Here is a 19,385-nt window from a genome sequence, read left to right on the forward strand (position 1 = left end):
CAAAAATCAATCGTCATTTGTCAATTTGCACCAAAAGAACAAAATTTATATTCAGCGTTGAAACTAGAGAAGTAGCTATATCTGCTTACATAATGCCCAACCGTCGCCAGCCACCAGCGAAAAAAAAACAAGTCGCATACTCCGTAATAGTTAGCTAGCTACGTAGTTAGTTACGGCGAGACAACAAGGACAGCGTCAGCGAGACGGCGCGACGACAAGACGACGAGGATTTTATCCGCCCGCGCCCGTGTGGTTTGTTTTTGGATAGCGTTCTTCTTCGTCCTGGCAAGACTATGCGGCCTGGGGCGTGCCTTTACTTCTGTCAGTCTCGAAATGACGTCGCTGCGCAATTCGCGACAACGGCGTAGATCGCGGTATAACCATAATTAAATCTTCAAATGCCTTCAGATCCTAAGGACCGGGCAGTCACCTCACCGGAACAGCTGGTTCTGTCGGACCAAGGTCAGTCTGATGGGCTTCCTGCTCGCTGCTGGAGAGTTGGAACTGATTCAGAGCTATAATACTACAGACGTCGAGCTTCTCCACGAAATTGTGACACGCGCGGAACAGCACCCGGACGCTGACATTCTTCCATTTCGCGTTATCTTCTCGGCCTACGATGCTGTATTGTCTGAGCATGGCATTCCAGTGGAAAGCGATCAGACATATCTGCCTTTCTTGTTCCAACTTGGGGCTGAGCGAAACGGTACCATCTCTGAACGGTTTGAGTCGCTCCTAGCGTCGCTCGGTATCCGACTAGAATACGGCGAGGATGCAGAATCGAATGAGCCTTTGCCGACGAACGGCGTTGCGTCGCGTTCTAGAGAAGACAGTGCACGCATTCTACAACAGAGACCAAATGGGATTCTCCCACGGAGAGCTGAGGATAGGCGTCGCGCCTCATTCGATTCGGTTTACGACACAACCCATGACTTTGAACAGCGCTTTGCCAACCGGCCAAACTCCAGGTCGTCTATGTCCAGACTGGAGGATGGGACAATCAGATCCTTAGACTTTGATGCAGAAATCAAACGATTATATCCTTACAAGTCGGACCGTTCTCCTCAACATGAAGGATTGGGAGATGCTGTAGGTCGTGATGTCAACGGCATAGCTTCTCAGGATTCAGACGGTGGCGCAAACTCACTCTCTTCAGAGAGCTCAGAGAATTCTAGTACCCAAGAATTCGGCAGTGCTCACAGAATGAATTCGAACAAAATTTTGGAGCACCAATATAGTGAAAATGCACTTTCCATTGCATCTGATGAGACACCAGAACCTCCTCAGGTACCACCAGAACTGTTTTATCAACCATCAAATACACAGCGTATACGTGATGCCTCGGTTTTTGATATGTACAGACGAAGAAATGCTCTCCGGTTAATGTTGTCAAGCTGGTCTAAATCAGCGAAGCGGAAGCGAGAGTTAGTTCAGGCCATGGAGCAGAGAGCCATATATTATGATAGCAAAACTTTGGTTGTTCAGGTCCTGGACTTGTGGAAGGCTGCATTGCAAGACAAACGTGAAGTCGCAGAAGCTGAGAGAGAAGCTGCACAGAACGAGAAGTTTTTCAATAATCTCGAGGAGCGAGCTGCTCGCGCTCGAGACATATACCTGCTCACGAAAGCGTTTACCCACTGGTCACAGATTGCCTCTGAGGAAGTTCATAGAACCGAGGCTGCCCGCCGCCATCTGCTCTGCATCAAATATTTTAACGCATGGCGCGAAATAACAGCCGTCGATGAACTCAAAGCCCAGCGCTTTATGCTGAGAAAACCACTGAAACTCTGGAGTGGCCGCCACCAACAAATTGCCCCGCTAGATTCTCAGGCAGAGGAATTTCGCCAGAGAAGCCTTAAGAGATACGGGTATTCACACTGGTTTTGGTCTTTCTGTGACAGGCTAGCACCGCGGTGGAATAAGGAGCGCTTGAAACAACGGTCTTTTATTGCTTGGTTGCGTGCCCTCCGAACTCAAAGGGAACGTGATCTTGCAATCGACTCCAATCGTTCTCTTAATTCTCTGAAAATTACATTTCAAACTCTTGTTCAGAAATATCGTGAAGTTTCCTCTGCTGAGAAGAGCGCGAATAACCATTGGAAATACCATGTCACATCAAACTATCTAACAGAATGGTCAGTCAAGCAAAAGTACAGGCGGCCTTTTGCAGAATTGACTAGCCTACTAAACACTAGGTTAGTGCGCTCATGTCTGGAGGACTGGTCTCAACAGACACGCATGGAGAGAAGAGCGCGGGACGCTGACAGACTTCGTGTTATGCGTAACTGTTGGACAACCTGGAATGACCATCTTCGCTGCCAGGCCTTGTCTTCACGAACAGAGGAGCGAATTGTCTTGCAGTCATTATATAAATGGATCCTTATAGGGAGGTTGCGCCTACTAGATCGAATTCACCAACAACGCCTAAAGGCCAGCTACCTCAAGACGTTGATGGAAAATTCTCGGAGCCTGTACAACGAGCTCCTTGTCAAAGAAGCCAGATTTCGAACTGATAGAAAACGAAAATTGGCGCAAGCCACCTTTAGCTACTGGAAACAACGTCTCGATATCCAAAAGCAACGTGAACTGGTAAGCCGAGCATTTTATGCTCCTCCCGTCCAGCAAGAGGTGCTTCAAAACTGGAAAGCACGCAGCGAGCATTTGGCAACTCTCGATACATGGGCAAAGAAATCGGAGTATTTTTTCTTGACTACGAAAACGCTGAAGCAGTGGCGGAGTGCAGCAGCAGAATCGTCCAAGAGACGACGGTTGGAAGCATATGCAGCCATTCGGCGCAAAGTGAAAATGAATCTAGCCACTGCTGTTATTTCCGCCTGGCGGTCTCGCTGCGCTACTGTTCGTGAAATACATCAGCGATCAACGGAGATGTATGGGGAAAAGCTCATTGCAATCGGAACTAACATGTTCCACCTCTGGTCGGAAAAGGCCACACAACGAGCGCAACACCTTGCGGATGCACAGCTATACTATAACCGACAGTTGGTTTACAATAACTTAACACACTGGGCAGGGATGCAACGGTCCTACCAAATGCTTGATGAGAAAGCGACCCGGTTTCTAGAGATCCATGTCTCTGGTATTGCCCTTGCTCAAATTCGAAAGTTAAGCCTTCGGATATTTGAAGTTAAAACACGACTAGAAACTGCAGATGCGCTGTATGGTCGCAATACTCGAAAGCACTACCGGAATATGATTCATCACTGGCGCGAGAAAGCTAGAATTTCAAAGGACTTTGACTCTTTTCCAATAGAAACTCCCTCCAAAAACGGCCATAGTATTCAAGTTAACGACCCGCATGGATGGCCAAGGATAGATCATCCCAGAGAACGAGAAGAGCCACCAATACGACAACCGGATTTTACATCTCACACCCCTATATCAACACCAGGTTATCTGAACAGCCCCTCGAAGCGGGCCGCCAGAGCAAGGGCTTTGGTTCAGATGTCTACAACTCCAGCAACCCCATTACCAACATCATTTCCTAGCAAGCTGTGGGCCGCAAGCGAGCCCAGGCTACAGCCTATATATTCAACGAGGAGAAGTGCGTTTAAACGTGGTGCAACGAGCACCAATGTACGATTTGCTATTGATGAAGAACCAGAATCGCCTACTGAAGGCAGATCAACTGGAAGGGAGCTAACGTGAAGAGAATAAGGCGAACATGTAACATATTTACGAAGAGCATAAGAAGGAAAACAGAAACAACAGAAATACATAACTTAACGAACCAGCCCAATGAGCGCCCACCGTAGTAGTATTTAAATTACCCATCTCAAGCCTGCCGGTATATTTCCATAGCCTCTCCATACACCTTATTCACAAATTGTCATCCCAAATGGTCACACCCTCGAAACCCAAATAAAGCCAATGTGGATAAATAAACGCGCGGGAATAATATCCCTGCAGTGAAAAGAACGGGTGAAAATACGGGTCCAGTTCCTATGATTCGGCCAAAGCGTAGCACAAAAAGGCAAAGCCAGAGTTGCAATCAGAGCCAGCTAGGTTGTGTTGTATGAGATATAGCCAGCTCATATCTGGCATGGTGTGTTGATTCCAAGGAATTATGGGTATTTCGGGGGGGAAGTGCTAGAACAAAGGTGTAATAAAAATTTGATGAGTATCTCATCACAATCGAACTGAAATGACTCGCAGAGAGCTGAGGAGTAATGCCAAGAGAACGGAGTATTAAATAGTTTGAAATATTAGTATCGTTGAATCGTTCATCTTGCGTTATAATAGTCGGCTTCTCGTTGCGTTCACGAAACTTTCAGTCTTTTCTGCTTATTGCTTAATGTGGATCTAGACGAGGTGTGATTGGCCTGTCTCTTCTTTCCTAATTCTGGTCTGCTAGACGAGGCATCATGCGGGGGGATTGTAGGATGTCCACGGTTCACATTAGGTCCAGTCGGACCAGGAGTAATATCTGAGCTCGTTCGGGCAATAGCCGGTGTAGGCTTGAATTTAGGGTCAGAGCTTCTAACGGAACGTGACGTTTGAAGCTTTTCAGACATATGTATAGATGTATCGGTAGGTGTATGGTCTGGAGTTGAGTCGTGACCCCTAGATGGCTTCTGCGGGATCGCAGCAGGCTTCGGAAATGGCACTGTGGTGATATTGCTGCGAATAGGGGGCCGGGCAGACCGGTTTATGGGGCTTGAATTCTTCTGGTGATCCTCAATAAAAGACCTGGGAGCTTTGATGATACGGGATGCCATAGTATTGAGTTTGTGGGTTGGCGTAGACAGCCTGTTATTCCGCTTGACGACCGCCGGTAATGCAGACTTCCTGGCTCCAGAAGAAGCACCGGAGTTGGATCTAGAAGACAGCTTGGGCGGGACAAGTCTCCATTGCGGTCGATCCTCCCACGGCTTACCGTTATTGGGGTCACTGCTCTTCGTGCCTAATGCGAAAATAGGGGAGATACCGCCCATCATGCGGTCATGATGAGCATGCCGCTGAACAGTAGTAGGCTTTTCTCGGGGGAGTCTCATTTGCTTTACATCAACCAGTTTGGGAGTGTGCTTTAGCTTCTCCTTGTCAAGGCCTTGTAACGCACGTTTCATGCGCTCTGCATCCTCGTCAACTTTCTTGGCAGCTTGCTCCCTAAGAGATGTATAAAACTGATACCAACTCTCAGGGGGTTCAGTTAGATCCAGAGTCTCCCAGAAGTATATGTCACGCTTGATAAATTCAATCCAGAGTTCAGCATCGTGCTCTAGAAGATGTGGAGATCTTTGCTCAAGTTCATACTAACCAAGTAAAGTAATGAGGAAGGTATAAGTTAATAAAGTGAGATTTGGCATGGGTTTAGTTAAAGACGTGCCTCTAGGGCTGCACTTACGAGTTGCTGGGGATTCTCAATCTTCTGAAGGATAGGGCGGATAACTTCATAACGGGCCAAGCCAACATCTGTTATTTCTAGTTTATTTACTGTTAGTTGGAAGCTGGAAAGTGAGAGGATACAAATCATAAAGGTATGTATGCTATACTCACCCCTAACTACCTTGACACACATCCGGCGGGCCATCAGGAGGAGAGGCGAAGCCCCTATATTTTGGTTCGACGAAGAAGCCATATGATCGGAAGGCCCAGACGGACCATATATATACTAGAGAAGGAGGGAACAGAACACACAAAATTAAGACAGAATGGCGAGACAAGAAAAATGCATCAGCTAAGGCTTTTGTAATAGAATTGAAGAATGTAAGCGGAAGTCAAGAGGGAGATCGTGTAGGGGTTTCTGTCTAGCTAGTTATAGTATGAGACAGGGTAAATATTTGCCTCGTCGAGCCTGTGCTCCCCTCATATACTGACGAAAGAAGTGAATAAGACAACGCCGGCGCTGCTCCTCAATATTGCATAGCTTCAAATGGTTATCATTGATGTTGCGAGGTTTAAATAACCAATCCATCCATTCCAATTAATATCAATCACGTGTAAAATTACGTCAGCGGGCCGGGCAGCCTTAGGTAATACGCGGAGCGGATAAACAAATTGACCTTGAGCTAAAAATAGAGTCCATAATTAGGCACCTTATGTAAGCTCCACATAAAAAGTAAGAACAAGAGACAAAAACGAAAGGAACAACAAGTGCGAGTATGTAAGAACGAGAACTGCAAAGTAAAGCAGGATGCTAATCCCTCCCTTCACGCTCCCTTTGGAACTGAGGGGTTAGCATATACAGATGGTCCGAAATAACGACCCGGTGAAGGTGGCCTGACTTCCGCCGGTGATGCTTTTCTGGAATACATGAGCTTACAGCAGACCAGATGGTTACACCAAGCCTCGTCATCAACGAAGATTTAGGGAGTGAGAGAGGGATGCAGTCGATATTACTCTCTATGGCTGTGCCCGCGATCGGAGCCTGGGTTGCATAGTAGAATGAATTAGCTGCCTCATAAACCTGGTCTTCTCGTTCTTGACTTAGTAGCGCGCCTTTGGAAGAAGCTGACGCCAGCCAGGCGGGATCCAGAGGAGATATGAGCCTCCCAACTGGCCGTATGAAGATTATGGCACACGCGATTGGTCTCCCACGCGAGATCGACTTATCCAATATCACGATTGTGTTACAAACCTTACATTTGACGCCGAGTTCATTTCGCTCAAAATGCTGACTGAAGGGATAAGGTATGTTTGATTTGCCAGCGCGAAAAAAATCAGGAACGTAGAGGTCCACAATTCTTTTGTCGGCCGTCGTCATATGGGGGCAGACTGGGTAGTTTAATTTCTGGCATAGTTCTGCGAACCGTTCCACGGAAACCTTTTTGCCTTGAGGGAACAGCCGTATGCCGGTCACTACTGATATTTTGGGGGAGGAAAAGAGGTTCCAGAAGGAGCCCTGTTGCAGAATATCGATGTTTTCCTCCAATTCCCGTGTCCTCCTCATCTCCAGTACCTCGTTAAAGCTCTTGGGGTCTGACCCAAATGCTCCAAATGCCATAACCTTCTTGGTTCGTAAACAATAGCGCTCTGCGTGGCGCTTTTCCAGTTCATCCTTGGAGAAGTGAGAGGAAGGGTGCGTGGTGAGGCAACCCCGGCAGCAATACTCCTTTATCTGTCCGACTCCTTCGAGCATGCACATGACAATGAACTGGCCCATTTTGGTTGATTTTAGCTCGCGTTGGGCCCCTGCAAGGATGGTAGAGAAGTAGAACCGAGCACAGGTGAGTGATAATGCGAATGAGTTGTTGGGAGGCAAATATTCGTGAATAATCCCGAGCAGTTCGGCCGGCAATCTGTAGAGGGGGCTATGTTGGAAATTATGACGTTCTGCCTCGCTCCAGTCGTGAGTGTGCTTTTCGGGAGCAGCGAGCAGCTCGCGAATATACTGGAACAGGCTCCATGAGTGTTCGGATGCTGGGTCCATCTTGGTTAAAGGCTTCGAATAGTGTAGCTTTGGGATGAATTATGTAGAGTAGCTTATGAGCCTTCATGTTGAGGGCTATCCAGTGCCCTTTAAATAATCTCGACTGGAAGCAGTGGAGCTTGTAGGATTCATTGACTGGGTCGAGTGATTGTAATGCCTTTCAGTGTAGTCCGAAATAATGCGACGAGGACTGCAATTGCACATATTAGAATAGTTGGATATTGGATACACCCGATAAACATGCGCGAGGCTTCAACTATAGTATAAAGGGCGACTGGGTATATTAGGCATTGGGCTAATAATCCATTCAAAGAGGTATAATGATGAACTATCGGAAGAGTGGGAAATATCCTCCTTTCCTCCATGTGACGTTTAATCCTCGGCCACCCGATCCTCGAGGCAGCACAATGGGGTGCCATTATCTCTAAAGGGGATGGGGGATATTAAGAAGATCGGATACGCCATGACCGCAGTAGGTTCTGGGAAGTTAAACCTAGTCCAGGCGCATAGCTTAGCTGATGGCTGCAATATGTGATGCTCAGGGCCTCACTGTGACATACGGTCATCCGGGTTAGATGGTAAACCCTATAGTCGAAGTAAAAACCTAGAAACCGATGGAAAACATAATGGAGACGATAGACTGCCTAAAGGATAGAGACTGTAGGGTATGAAAGCTCCCTACAACGTTGAGGGAAAGTAGCGACATTAATAAATAACGCCTTGACCATTTGTACAGTTAGAAAAAGAACCGTATTGAGATGTCCCATTCAATAGAGCACTGCAGGCTGGATAAAGGAAGAAACAGATGAAAGGAGAAGCTCATGTCTAAGCTCTTCAAGAGTTGAAAGACCGCAAAAACTTGGTGCTCTTTCGCCACTGAATGGGGTTTCAGAATAACTGCGAAGAAGGAAAGCACCTTGCAAGAAAGACTTCTCTATGATGAATCAAAGAGAAACCGATACCTCTCAGTCTTAGGTACAGGCTAACAGTGTAATATAGAGGAAAGCAGTAGAATAGGGGTATAATGTTGGAGTTGAAGTTCACTGCAGCCAGAACCTTCTCCTAAATGACAGAAAGTTGAGCTAGGAGTGGCTGTGGCTCTTCCAAATACATCAGCTGTGGAAGATATATAGCATCAATATCAACGTAGTGTATCAACCTAATCCACAATTCGAAAGTAACCCTGCATCTCTTCTGACTGGATAACGCTAGTATTGCTCCAGGAATACCCCCAAACTCTCTACTTGCTGTCCAAGCTGCAGCGGGCTCACCAGGTTTCCCACCAAAACGACGGATAACCACCACGCCAATAGCTCCGCGATGTTCATTACAGCAACGTTGGTGGTATCAATCTCCACGGCAATCCTGATCGGGGTCGGTTCAGCAGGGACCTGGTCCATATGGTGGTCGACGCACCGCAACCCATCTAACTTGGCGAGCGAGGTGGAGGAACTTAGTCGTAGAGTCGAGAATATAGAAAATGGTTTGGAACGGACAAATACAGCAGACCCTCCTGAAGACGGCCTGACAACATCTCAGACCAATCAGGAAACCAATCATAATGACAATGCTTCAGTCATAAGAGCGAACGACGACAATTGTGATACAGTGGATGTATCAAACGAACAATCGAAAAACAGTATACCATTAGAAGTGCGTCATCAATCAGCATCCGAGAGCATTAGAAGGCCAGCAACTCCAGTGAATACTCATGCAGAGAAAGGAAAGGACGTACAAGGAGCTCTTTAACGATTTATGGGGTATGTGCCTCGATATTTGGGCGTTGTCTGCTATCTATCCCACTGACTTTCTGCAGGTTCCTCAACCACGGGCAAAAAGCCACGACAACCGGCACTCCCAATGTGCCTTTTTCTTTCTTTTTAATTTCCAGAAGCGGCATTTATGGGGAAAACCATTATTCTTTGGGCCTAGCAGAGCGCGAACGCAAGCGTCTCTCCTTGTTTTATTCTGTCTTGTTTTGCTTTGTTGTTGTTGCAGAAAGTAGATAACTTTTGAATTTGGTGAGATTACATAATAAAAATGACGTAACCCGACTCGTTATGTCACATGATCAATCTTGCGGCTCAAAGCTGAACTGTATTAATAAGGAGTTTATTACGGGCGGGCGCTAACCATATCAGGTAGCCCGTACTCTCCTACTCATCAATTTGGATTGCAAGAGAGCAACCACAAGAGTAAACACGCAGCCAGTCGATCATTAAGAGGCAAAGAAACGAAGAAAACAGGGGGGGAGGCCGAGTGAAATAACTTGTTATCTAGAGTTACAGCGTCTACGTAACTGCACCGCTGTGGACGATACCCCCGAGCCTTGGATACATATATAAGATAACCACCTCTCGTATTCCTACGAGTCGAGGGCCGAAACCCCATGTTACCCCGTATATTGGTAGTGTATAGATGCACACCTGCCCCGAAGTGAACGCAGGTAAACAGCGGCGAAAAAAGAGAATCAACGTGAGGCCAGGAGCCAGCTCTAGATCCAGCCGATAGCTGCCCAGTGACTGAAACTAGCAGCCCTGCCCACGATGGCACTACCGGTGGCGGACGACGATGACCTGCATAAGCTGAACCAGGAGGAGCGGGAAGCCGAAGTGCGGCTGGCAACGCAGAAGGAACATGAGATGGGCGTTGTCGAGGCAATCAAGCTATACCCAAAAGCCACTGCTTGGTCACTACTCTTCTGCATGGGCGTTATCATGAACGGGTTTGACGCGCAGGTGATAGGGAATATGTTTCCCGTGGCTAGATTTCAGCGAGATTTTGGATACCAGTTTGAGGGGAAGTGGAATATATCCGCTGCCTGGCAGTCAGGCTTGAGGTGAGCAGTGCCGCTGAGTTGACGGGACAACTATGAGACAGTACGCACATGAAAATGTGTTAACGTGGTGGAGCAGCATGGGAAGTCCCATCGGACAGGTTGTTGGCGCCCTGCTTGTCAGCTATCCCATGGAGTGGTTCGGTAGAAAGCGGACATTTCTTGTACGTATGGCCTCCACACATCGATAAACGGAGGATGGATAACTCATCTTTCTTGTTCTTTTTCTGGCAGGCTTGTGTGGTGATGACGGCTGGATTTATTTTCATCCAGTTCTTCGCCCGTTCACTCGAAGTTCTGATTGTCGGTCAATTACTAGGTGGTCTGGTCTTAGGCACATATACTGTCATCGCGCCTACGTATGCCTCCGAGGTCTGTCCGGTGGCACTGCGCGGTATCTTGACATCCTACGTCAACCTCTGTTTTGTTATCGGCCAGTTCCTTGCCAATGGTATCTCTGCCGGCACACACAACCTGGATTCACACTGGGCTTATAGTCTGCCCTTCGCTCTACAGTGGGTTTGGCCAGCTGTAATACTGTGCACAGTTCCCTTTGCCCCTGAGAGCCCCTGGTGGTTGGTGAGAAAGGAGAGAATGGAAGATGCAGAGGAATCACTACGTCGCCTTGCATCGTCGAAAGTTGACGTCAGACCCGATCTGGTAAGTAGTCGTCTGGGAAAATCCATGAGCTTGTTTCTAAACCGTTTCCTTTTCTTCCTCACCCCAGACTATGATTGTCGAAACGGACCGATTAGAGCAACATATGGAAGCTGGTACTACACTTATGGACTGTTTTAAAAGCGTGAATGCCAGACGCACTGAGATTGCTGTTGGAGTTTACGCAATCCAGGTCCTCAGCGGGATATATCTTGTTGGCTATTCAAACTATTTCTTTACCCGTATGATACTCCCCATCACTCCCAGAATACTAACACTGCGCTAACTTCCGCCTAGTTGCTGGTCTTAGCACCGATGATGCTTTCAACATGGGGGTAAGTTCTATTTCTTTCTTTCGAAACAAGCCTTCTTTTTTCTCACAAGTAACAGCTCGGGTTTCTCGGCGTTGGATTTCTGGGTACTGTTCTCTCGTGGTTCGAGCTCGCATATTTTGGCCGTCGTACCATCTACCGCAATGGCCTAGCGATGCTCGCGGTCCTCCAGTTTGTCATTGGCATCCTCGACTGCGTTCCAAACTACGAAAAACGCCCCAACGTCATCTGGGCCCAGGCATCGATGATGGTAGTCTGGAACTTTGCATATAGTCTGTCCGTTGGACCCGTGTGTTTCGTCATCCTGTGCGAATGCTCAGCGACAAAAGTTCGGTCGAAGACCATTGCGCTGGCCACTGCTGTACAAGCGATGCTTGGTATCGTCATGACGGTTGCGATTCCGTACATGATCAACCCCGATGCAGCGAACTGGCGTGGGAAACTTGGATTTTTCTTCGGGGTACGTATCGGCTCATCTACGGGATTGGATACTGGTGCTGAAACATTCGCTTCCAGGGCCTTGCTACGATATGTTTCATCTGGACTTTTTTCAGAGTCCCAGAGACAAAGGGCAGGACGTATGAAGAGCTTGACATCATGTTTGAGAGAGGCGTGTCTACCCGGAAGTTCAAAGGCTACAAGTTTGATTAGGTTGCGGACTGTTCTATAAATTCAGGTCGTGGTTAATGATAAGGTAATGCTATTAATGCTAATGATGTGTCTATTGTTAAAACAAAATTGCCGAACAAAAGAAAAGAGCCTTAAGTGTAAAGATAGAGAGAGACATTAGATGCTTCAGCTAATGCCTGCCCCATGAGATCAGGCGCGCATAGGCTGACAGAAGCTGACAAAATTGAGGTGTAAAGAAAGATACAAGTGACGGCTTGCATAGGGTATAAATCAAGGAACTAAAAACAAGGGAAGTGAGGTAGAAACGGGGTACAGATGGACAGACAAGTTAGCCCTCCTTTAATTCCCGTTAGCCTTAGCCCCCGCAAACTTCTGGGGGTTGACTGGATGCTGCTTCTCCGGTGGTGGCATTTGAACCATCCAGTTTGGTGGTGCAATGCCAGTTTGTTCATGAATGGTAGAGAAGAGCGGAGGCATCGACTGCATGAGGTTGCGTAGTGGTGCGGTTGCATCTGCGGCGCTGGAATTTCCATCTGCATTTCCGGTGTTCCAGACGGAGATCTTGGGCTGAAGACCCTGTATGGCTTGCCCATTTGCTTTGGCGAGCTTCTCGTAGGTACCGCTTTGGATCATCATGTATTGGAGAAGACCTTGTGGTCCTCCAAGAACTTCGGCCATGGCTCCGTAGCCCTTTGCCATTTCTGCCATGGCCTCGGCTTCTTTCTGTTTAGCGTAGAACGCAGCTTCGGCTTCTTTGGTTTGGCGATAGTCTATAGGGCAGTTAGTATGAGAGTATACACATGGGCAGGGGAAGGAGTATGGATATGCATACAGGTTGCATCGGCTTCCATCTTGCTGCGGTACAAGCTGGCGTCTGCTTCCTTGGTGCGGCTGAAGTATGTGGCTTCAGCGGTCTGTTCTGCAGCCTCTCTGGCGGCTTTGCTCTTGGTGACATCGAGTGCTCGAAGTCTCTCGAGCTCGGTCTCGGCACGCTTGGTCTCGACGTGTTTCTGCAGCTCAGAATCCTTTGCTTCGGCATGGCGCTTTGCCTGGATTCTTGCAAGCTCGATTCCCATGTTGAGCTCAGTCTGGCGGTTGGTGAGCTGGGCATCGGCCTGGAGCTTATCACTTCGACGCTTGGTCTCGAGGACTGCCGTCTCAGCGTCGATTCTGGATATCTCTTGCTTGGTCTTTCCTCGTTTCTCAGCTTCTCCAATTTCTCCTCTCATGCGAGCTTCGGCGACCTCGATCTTGGACTGGTTGAGGGCACCTTCATGGGCCTTACGGCTAAGATAAGTGAAATATTCGCTTCCGGGGGCATCCTGAAGCTCCTTGACGTTGGCGTTGTAACTGTTGCAGGTTAGTCTGTGATCTTCATTTAGTATAAACGGACGGTAGCTTACATTCTGAGACCGAACTGGTCTAGTTCCTTTTGAACGTTGTCGATAACATGTTGCTTGAAGAGCTGGCGTTCCTTGAAGATCTCTTCCATTGTCATACCCGAGACGATGACTCGAGTCTCACCCTCGATGATACCTTTGACGATATCCTGAACATAGTTTCCCGACGCATGGGAGGAGTTGCTCTGGCGGCCAGATTTTCCAGAGAGCAGGAGGGCGTATTTTTTAAGGGAGGCGAGGTTGTTGTCTGGACCGATGGTGAAGACTGCAGGAAGAGAAAACTGGAGTTTCTCGATGGTCATAGCCTGCAAGTTGAGGGAAAAGTCGAAGGGCGAGATGGAGATACGAGTACACTATGAGGAGCTGTTAGTTATGAGGCTCCTGGATGCCTCTGTAGACCACAGTACTTTACCTTCTGCCATGGTAGGAGGAAGGCCGTCTTTTTGATGAGGACATCTTGGATGCCAGCACCGGTGATGACCAGGTACTCATTTGGCTCGGAGACGTTATACCTATGTGATGTTAGACGGTATTGAAGCAACCCTCGGTGGAGACTTACCACATGGTGAGCGGAGGTTCGTAGAATAAGAGGTGGATTTGTATTGAGTGTAGCGATTATAACTGTTGAGGATGGTAGAGCGTATGAGCTTCTGGGTGTTTCGAGCTTCGGATGTGAATGTTCACAGCCGGATATTATGAGTATGAGTATGGGTATGGGTATGAGAGAGTATGGTCGTGGTGGTGAGGATGGTGAAGATGGAGTTGAAGATGATGGCGAGAGAGGAGAAAGCTGGAGGCCACAAAGGACTTTATATAACCAGCTGGCCAGGCGGCGTTTGAAGAGAAGGCGATACAGTCAGAGAGCCGCCGCACATCGTCATGAGGCAAAGAAGGGATGCAAGCTATCGCCCAAGCTCTAAACCCCCGGTCTTGCTCCCATATCCAGCGGAAAAACGGCTACACGGCGCAAACTGCATTGCCATGCAGGGATTCTGGTTAAGTTCGCCAGCGGAACCGTCCGCCATCCCATCCTCTGCCCTTGGAAACACATCTCTGACCCAGGGATACGAGCAGCTGGGGGCGCAATAAACGAGCAAAAGCCGCCTTGTCTGCTTTGCCGGCATGTATCCTCTCCCTGTCACTCCATAGACCATTACCAGCAACGCCCACGCGCCTTTTTGCTGCGGCGCTTTCGAACAAACGAGCCTCTGCTGGTGCTGCTGCGGAGATCAGAGCCGCATGCTGATCCAGAACTCGGCATGGATCATCTCGCTAGTCGACACGAGCGAACAGCCTCATTGGCGGAGCGGAGCGGGCGAGCAAGGGGGAAAATGGAGCATGGCGCAAGGCTTGGAGCTGCCGGGCGCTCGTTCGCTCCTCCTGTCGCCTGCGCTGTTTGGGGCAGTGCATTCCATAAGTCATATGTTAGATGTTGCTGAATAGGGGGGGTTGGTTTCGATAGTTTGGTTGTTGGTTGGCGGTTCGTCCCGGCGAATGTGGTGCTCTGATGTCTGGCTCTTGGGACTCGACATACTTAGCGCAAGCGATGATGCATATTCCATGTCTGTCTGCCGGCAAATCTGATGCCATCCAGCCGAAGTCTCCGCTGTTGCATGGCTGGCGAATATATCTACCGGTCTTCCGTACCTTGGTAGGCCACCATCGCACATAACGTACGTCCCTCGATATACCCGTCTGGCCTGCGGAGCCCACCAAAAAATAAAATAAAGACAATCCAGGCTATAGCTATAGCCGTTATTTATCCCGTTTCGTCATCCTTGTGACTTCATAATAATGGACGAGGCGGTTCCCTCGTACGAGGAGTCTGAGGCCTCATTTGCGCAGGACAAGAAGCAGCCTCTGCATGCCAGCCCGCCTCCGTCTCTGCTCCCACAGCATCTTGCAGAAACAAGGACACAGCGCATCCAGTCCATTCTCACCGCATACGTCGACCCTCTCCTCTTCTCCCAGGGCAGCGACGGCCTGTATAAGACCACCTTCGTCCTCGTCCCTTCTTCCGTCGCCAGTCTCCAGGACGCCGTCGGCAATGCAGCCGCCGCCACCCCACAGGAGCCCCAGGTCATGGGCTTCCCTTCCGACGAGGTGGTCAAGCTCGTCCGTCTCCAGGGCCCGGGCCACACCATGGAGTTTTGGCGACAGCCCGCCGTCGTCGCTGAGCTAGACTCCGCCTTGCGTGCCCGGCTCGCAGCGTCCGGTCACCGAATCTACGAGCAGCCCACCGATACCCCCACCGTCTCTGAACACGAACCGGAGCAGCAAAGTCAGCAGCAGCAGCAGCCGGCACCTGCACCGAAAGGAAAGCTGAGACGCTCCTTTTGGCGGCTGGCTGGGGGTTCGGATGATACGATCAACGACCAGAAGCTGGGCTGGCGCGCCGAGGAGCCGGCCGACGAAGCCAGGAAGATTCCCACGGGCCTGGTCAAGGTCACGATCGCCTGGAAAGAGGTTGCTCTGCGCATTTCCAACGAGATGGGCCTTTACGATACCCAGCGAGGGCCGGCGCTGTGTCTCACTGTCGAAGTTGGCTCGTAGTCAGCATGTTGCTGCTCGGCCAACTCGTCTGTATCTTAGTTGATGCTAGCTGCTCTCATAAAGATAGCCATGACGCTTCCTTCATCTCTTCTCGTGCTCCTCTCACCCTCCATCGTCATCATCATCCATCATCCTCGTCCATCGCCCTGTATCTACCTGAATATAAATAATAATATCTCGAACGTCCTTCGTTCATCCGCTATATCATGATGACGTCAGCAGTGTCATCCACGTGACCTTATCGATAAGACTGCATCCCACCTGCTTGTGTTTTTTTTTCTCTTAGAACTCTCGAGGAGACGAGACGTTGAAACAACATCAAACAGCTTATCAACCAACAGACAGCAACGTCGGTCTCACTGCAGCTGCTTGCTCGGTAGCAAACTGTCCCAAGATTCCCACGAGCCTCTCTTTCGTAGGACTGTATAATGGCGCCCTCGACACCGCTCTCCATCGCAACTGGCGCTGTCCAGAGGCTGGTCAAGGAAGAAGCATCCTACCAGCGCGAGAAGAAGGACCAGGAACAGCGTCTCGAGAAGCTATCAAAGGAGACCTCCGACGATGAGAACCGCGAGTACATGCTCAATCAAGAGGTTAGATCACCCCTTACTGTTTACTATTTACGGCGCTAACAGCTTTTAGCGCAAAGCTCTAGAGGAGACCGAGAAGCTTCTTCCCCAGCTAAAACAGAAGATCAACGAGGCGGTTGCAAAATTGGAGCGTTTGCTTGTGAGTTTGGCATTCTGCATTTGCTAGCTGCTGTCTATCTCGTGAATCATAACTAATCTCTACTTCGTTTCCTCGGATATTAGGCTGAAGAAGGTCAAAAGGGCGCGGAGAGCGACGTCGCTCAGATAACTGCCGCAAAGGAAGCGATCTCCCATGCTAAGACTGCCGTTAGGGAGATTTCGTAGGTCGCAGATTTTTGGCCATGAACTCGAGGAGACTGATGAACGGGGCAAGGCGTAAAATGACAGGTGATAATTGTACATGTATATGTTCTGGCTTGTAAGGAATCCATTGACCATTTCGTCTTTTAATCGTGCCCATACCTGTGTAAATGAGTCCATGAATGGGTATCTAGGGTGTATTGTAAGTAATGGGCCAGTCTTAAGCCCTGGTATGTTCTGCGGATTGCGTTCATGCTTGCAAGAAGTAATTGAAGGAAAACTCTTAGGTCAACTAAGTGGTATCCATTTTCTCTGTAGATCGGGAATCAGGTATCTCTTCTCCTTCAAAATCATCCTCCATAGCCTGTGAGGTTGTCCCCTCTTGAGCCCCCCCTTCGTCCCCAGAAATCTCGCCCTCATCCACCATATTCTCGTCCCCGTCGTCTTTGGAAATCCTTTTTTCTTCTGGAGTAGATGTTTCTGATGCAGTAATGGTCTGCCTAAGGGGAGTGCCACCACGCGTTGCAGGACCAGACTTCTCGGCCTGAAGCTTTGCAACCACGGGATTCGTTTCCTCCCCTCCAGCACCAATACCGGTTCCAGTCTGCTGCGAAGGAGTCACGCTATTCTCTGGGTCTGGCCGTGGCGTGCTGGCTGCACTCCTCTTCCCTTTGGAACTAGCATCCCCCTCATCTCCGTCGTCATCCTCTTCCATCCCTTCTCGCCTCTCCACTTCCTCTTTTTCGTCTCTGATCAACCGCCTAAGATGCATCCCTTCATCAACAATACGCCCAAACTGCTCTCTTCGCTCAGCCCATGTCTGCGCGTATTCTGAGCTTTCCTTCTCCAGTTTCGCAATCTCAGCATGTAGCTTTTCTAGGTTCGCCTGCTGATCATCTCGTGGTCGAAGCAACCGGTTAGAAGTGATCTTGTCCGCTAACTCATCGTATGTTTTTCGTAGTGCAAGCGTATTTTGCGCTTCTTCAAGTTGCAACCGTAGCTCGGTGGTGTTATCTCGAACCTCCTGCGCCGTCGCCATAATCTCTAGCTTCTCCGCCGCATACCTCTCCCGCTCCTTCTCGTTACTTGCCAGGAGAAGCTGGATTCGGACAAGGCTGCTTTCAAACGCGGTAAAATCCAGGGTTATATCTTCTCGAAGCTGTCTCCATTTTTCCAGCATTTTCTGCTTCTCTGCTTCATGTTCCTGGATTGCATCGGCGTTTCCAGGCGTCGCTTCGGGGGGCGGTGTTGCAAGGAACGAGCCCGGCGAGGATATTAGGGAGTTTGGAGCAAGTAGGCGCTTTGTTATCCGCTTGAACGGTTTCTCTTCAACGTTTAATAGGCGGGATTTGTGAAGCCCATCTGTAATGGCTGGTCAACTTTGCACATGTCTTCGTCGCCCCCTAGCAAGTCCAGCTAAGTAGCCTCTCGACTCACCTTCATCCGCCTGATCTAAGAGCGAGTAATTCTCCATCTCGGGCAATACAGACTTCCCTGACAGTGTGGGAGAGTAAAAACACGGCTCCTTCGTCAGCTTGCTCCAGGCGATGGTCTTTGGTTGAAGCTTGAAAAAGCTCAGAAGCCGCCGAACGCTTCGCGATGCCCAAACGGGACTAGTGCGTATCCAGCCCGTGGTCACTCTAAAAGCGACTTCAACAACTTCAACAACTTCAACCTCAGCAACTCTATGGAGTGTCAAACAAGTATCAAACATCACCTTCGCACGAGGACTGGCACGAGTTGGAAAGCCGACCAGCCACACTGCCCGGAAGGGAAAGTTACATGAACTCAAAATGCAGATTCGTGGTTTATTTTGCATAGGGTTACTTCCATCCAGCGGGGGGATAACTCTGGACGCCAACTGGTGGCGTTACGACGAACGATAACTAACTAATTTGAGAGAGAGAAAGATTGCCACAGTGCCGCCGCGCGAAAACTGGCCGAATATACCCTTGGATCTTGTTATACTGCTCTATAGCTATCTCCTAGCAACTGTGGAGGCGATGCGATTCTCTAGGAGTAACGCACTCTGGGCCAAGTCGATGACCGAATTTGTTAGTTAACTAACTACCAACAGGTCTATGCTGATCTTCCAGTCTCTAGTTAATCAACAATGCTGAAAGGAGGCTGGGTCGTTACGAAAAGACTGGAAATTGGTTGAATTTGACCATGGATGGCAAAAAGCTTAGTTCCTCTCACAGCCGTCATATAAAGTAAACAATGTTTTATATGCTATGTTTCATATCTTCAACTTCTAGGCATAGGCTGATAAAATGGAATACACGACCGACTCTCCTTTCCGTTATGCACTAGGAAATGAAAGGACACTGGCCGCTGAATTTGGTGCAAGGCAACAAAGTGGGAAAACGTCATAGGAACAATGTCCGAGTTCCATGGTTGACACACTATAAACTTATCCATGGATGCATACATACCATAATAGGGACTGGACCATGGGGTAACGTCACCACCGGTCTCACTTTCCCATGCCACACTGATGATGTTTCCACCGTCTTCTGTTTGATACCCCGCAGTCGAATTGTGGGAAAACTTCCCTCTTATACCCAGCTAGGGTACCTATGCGCTTCTTTTGTTCACCATCCTCTCTTCCCGTCTCCATATCAAGAGTTTCAGGCTTCTCCATCCCTTTCATTATACCTATACCCCAACTAGCCCGGTCAATCCTCAGCAAACGTGTTC

The 19,385-nt window shown here is 48.9% G+C and overlaps 10 protein-coding genes across 10 annotated transcripts; 6 read left to right on the plus strand and 4 right to left on the minus strand.

Moving 5' to 3' along the window:
- Nucleotides 1-471: 471 nt before the first annotated feature.
- Nucleotides 472-3,666, plus strand: TRV_02271 (centrin-binding protein Sfi1, putative; the record flags this gene model as incomplete). The annotated part of the gene is made up of 1 exon (XM_003023478.1): nucleotides 472-3,666. The coding sequence occupies one exon, from the start codon at nucleotides 472-474 to the stop codon at nucleotides 3,664-3,666; it is 3,195 nt and encodes a 1,064-aa protein (XP_003023524.1).
- A 611-nt stretch (nucleotides 3,667-4,277) lies between these two features.
- TRV_02272 (RNA polymerase II transcription factor SIII (Elongin) subunit A, putative) lies at nucleotides 4,278-5,548 on the minus strand (the record flags this gene model as incomplete). The annotated part of the gene is made up of 2 exons (XM_003023479.1): nucleotides 4,278-5,270; nucleotides 5,363-5,548. The coding sequence occupies 2 exons, from the start codon at nucleotides 5,546-5,548 to the stop codon at nucleotides 4,278-4,280; spliced, it is 1,179 nt and encodes a 392-aa protein (XP_003023525.1).
- A 606-nt stretch (nucleotides 5,549-6,154) lies between these two features.
- On the minus strand, nucleotides 6,155-7,387 carry TRV_02273 (uncharacterized protein; the record flags this gene model as incomplete). The annotated part of the gene is made up of 2 exons (XM_003023480.1): nucleotides 6,155-6,424; nucleotides 6,596-7,387. 2 exons carry the CDS (start codon nucleotides 7,385-7,387, stop codon nucleotides 6,155-6,157), a joined length of 1,062 nt encoding a protein of 353 aa, XP_003023526.1.
- Nucleotides 7,388-9,933: 2,546 nt separating this feature from the next.
- On the plus strand, nucleotides 9,934-10,230 carry TRV_02274 (uncharacterized protein; the record flags this gene model as incomplete). Its single annotated transcript, XM_003023481.1, has 1 exon — nucleotides 9,934-10,230. One exon carries the CDS (start codon nucleotides 9,934-9,936, stop codon nucleotides 10,228-10,230), a length of 297 nt encoding a protein of 98 aa, XP_003023527.1.
- A 191-nt stretch (nucleotides 10,231-10,421) lies between these two features.
- Nucleotides 10,422-11,863, plus strand: TRV_02275 (MFS alpha-glucoside transporter, putative; the record flags this gene model as incomplete). The annotated part of the gene is made up of 5 exons (XM_003023482.1): nucleotides 10,422-10,883; nucleotides 10,951-11,122; nucleotides 11,178-11,215; nucleotides 11,271-11,672; nucleotides 11,729-11,863. The coding sequence occupies 5 exons, from the start codon at nucleotides 10,422-10,424 to the stop codon at nucleotides 11,861-11,863; spliced, it is 1,209 nt and encodes a 402-aa protein (XP_003023528.1).
- A 318-nt stretch (nucleotides 11,864-12,181) lies between these two features.
- On the minus strand, nucleotides 12,182-13,806 carry TRV_02276 (uncharacterized protein; the record flags this gene model as incomplete). The annotated part of the gene is made up of 5 exons (XM_003023483.1): nucleotides 12,182-12,612; nucleotides 12,675-13,192; nucleotides 13,246-13,595; nucleotides 13,655-13,754; nucleotides 13,802-13,806. 5 exons carry the CDS (start codon nucleotides 13,804-13,806, stop codon nucleotides 12,182-12,184), a joined length of 1,404 nt encoding a protein of 467 aa, XP_003023529.1.
- Nucleotides 13,807-13,949: 143 nt separating this feature from the next.
- TRV_02277 (uncharacterized protein) lies at nucleotides 13,950-14,162 on the plus strand (the record flags this gene model as incomplete). The annotated part of the gene is made up of 1 exon (XM_003023484.1): nucleotides 13,950-14,162. The coding sequence occupies one exon, from the start codon at nucleotides 13,950-13,952 to the stop codon at nucleotides 14,160-14,162; it is 213 nt and encodes a 70-aa protein (XP_003023530.1).
- An 874-nt stretch (nucleotides 14,163-15,036) lies between these two features.
- Nucleotides 15,037-15,795, plus strand: TRV_02278 (uncharacterized protein; the record flags this gene model as incomplete). The annotated part of the gene is made up of 1 exon (XM_003023485.1): nucleotides 15,037-15,795. The coding sequence occupies one exon, from the start codon at nucleotides 15,037-15,039 to the stop codon at nucleotides 15,793-15,795; it is 759 nt and encodes a 252-aa protein (XP_003023531.1).
- A 428-nt stretch (nucleotides 15,796-16,223) lies between these two features.
- On the plus strand, nucleotides 16,224-16,709 carry TRV_02279 (uncharacterized protein; the record flags this gene model as incomplete). Its single annotated transcript, XM_003023486.1, has 3 exons — nucleotides 16,224-16,388; nucleotides 16,438-16,524; nucleotides 16,608-16,709. The coding sequence occupies 3 exons, from the start codon at nucleotides 16,224-16,226 to the stop codon at nucleotides 16,707-16,709; spliced, it is 354 nt and encodes a 117-aa protein (XP_003023532.1).
- A 268-nt stretch (nucleotides 16,710-16,977) lies between these two features.
- On the minus strand, nucleotides 16,978-18,399 carry TRV_02280 (uncharacterized protein; the record flags this gene model as incomplete). The annotated part of the gene is made up of 2 exons (XM_003023487.1): nucleotides 16,978-18,056; nucleotides 18,123-18,399. 2 exons carry the CDS (start codon nucleotides 18,397-18,399, stop codon nucleotides 16,978-16,980), a joined length of 1,356 nt encoding a protein of 451 aa, XP_003023533.1.
- Between the last annotated feature and the right edge of the window lie 986 nt (nucleotides 18,400-19,385).

This window comes from Trichophyton verrucosum, assembly GCF_000151505.1.
Source record: "Trichophyton verrucosum HKI 0517 chromosome Unknown contig00205_1.f1.exp, whole genome shotgun sequence".
NCBI classification, from domain to species: Eukaryota; Fungi; Ascomycota; class Eurotiomycetes; order Onygenales; family Arthrodermataceae; genus Trichophyton; species Trichophyton verrucosum.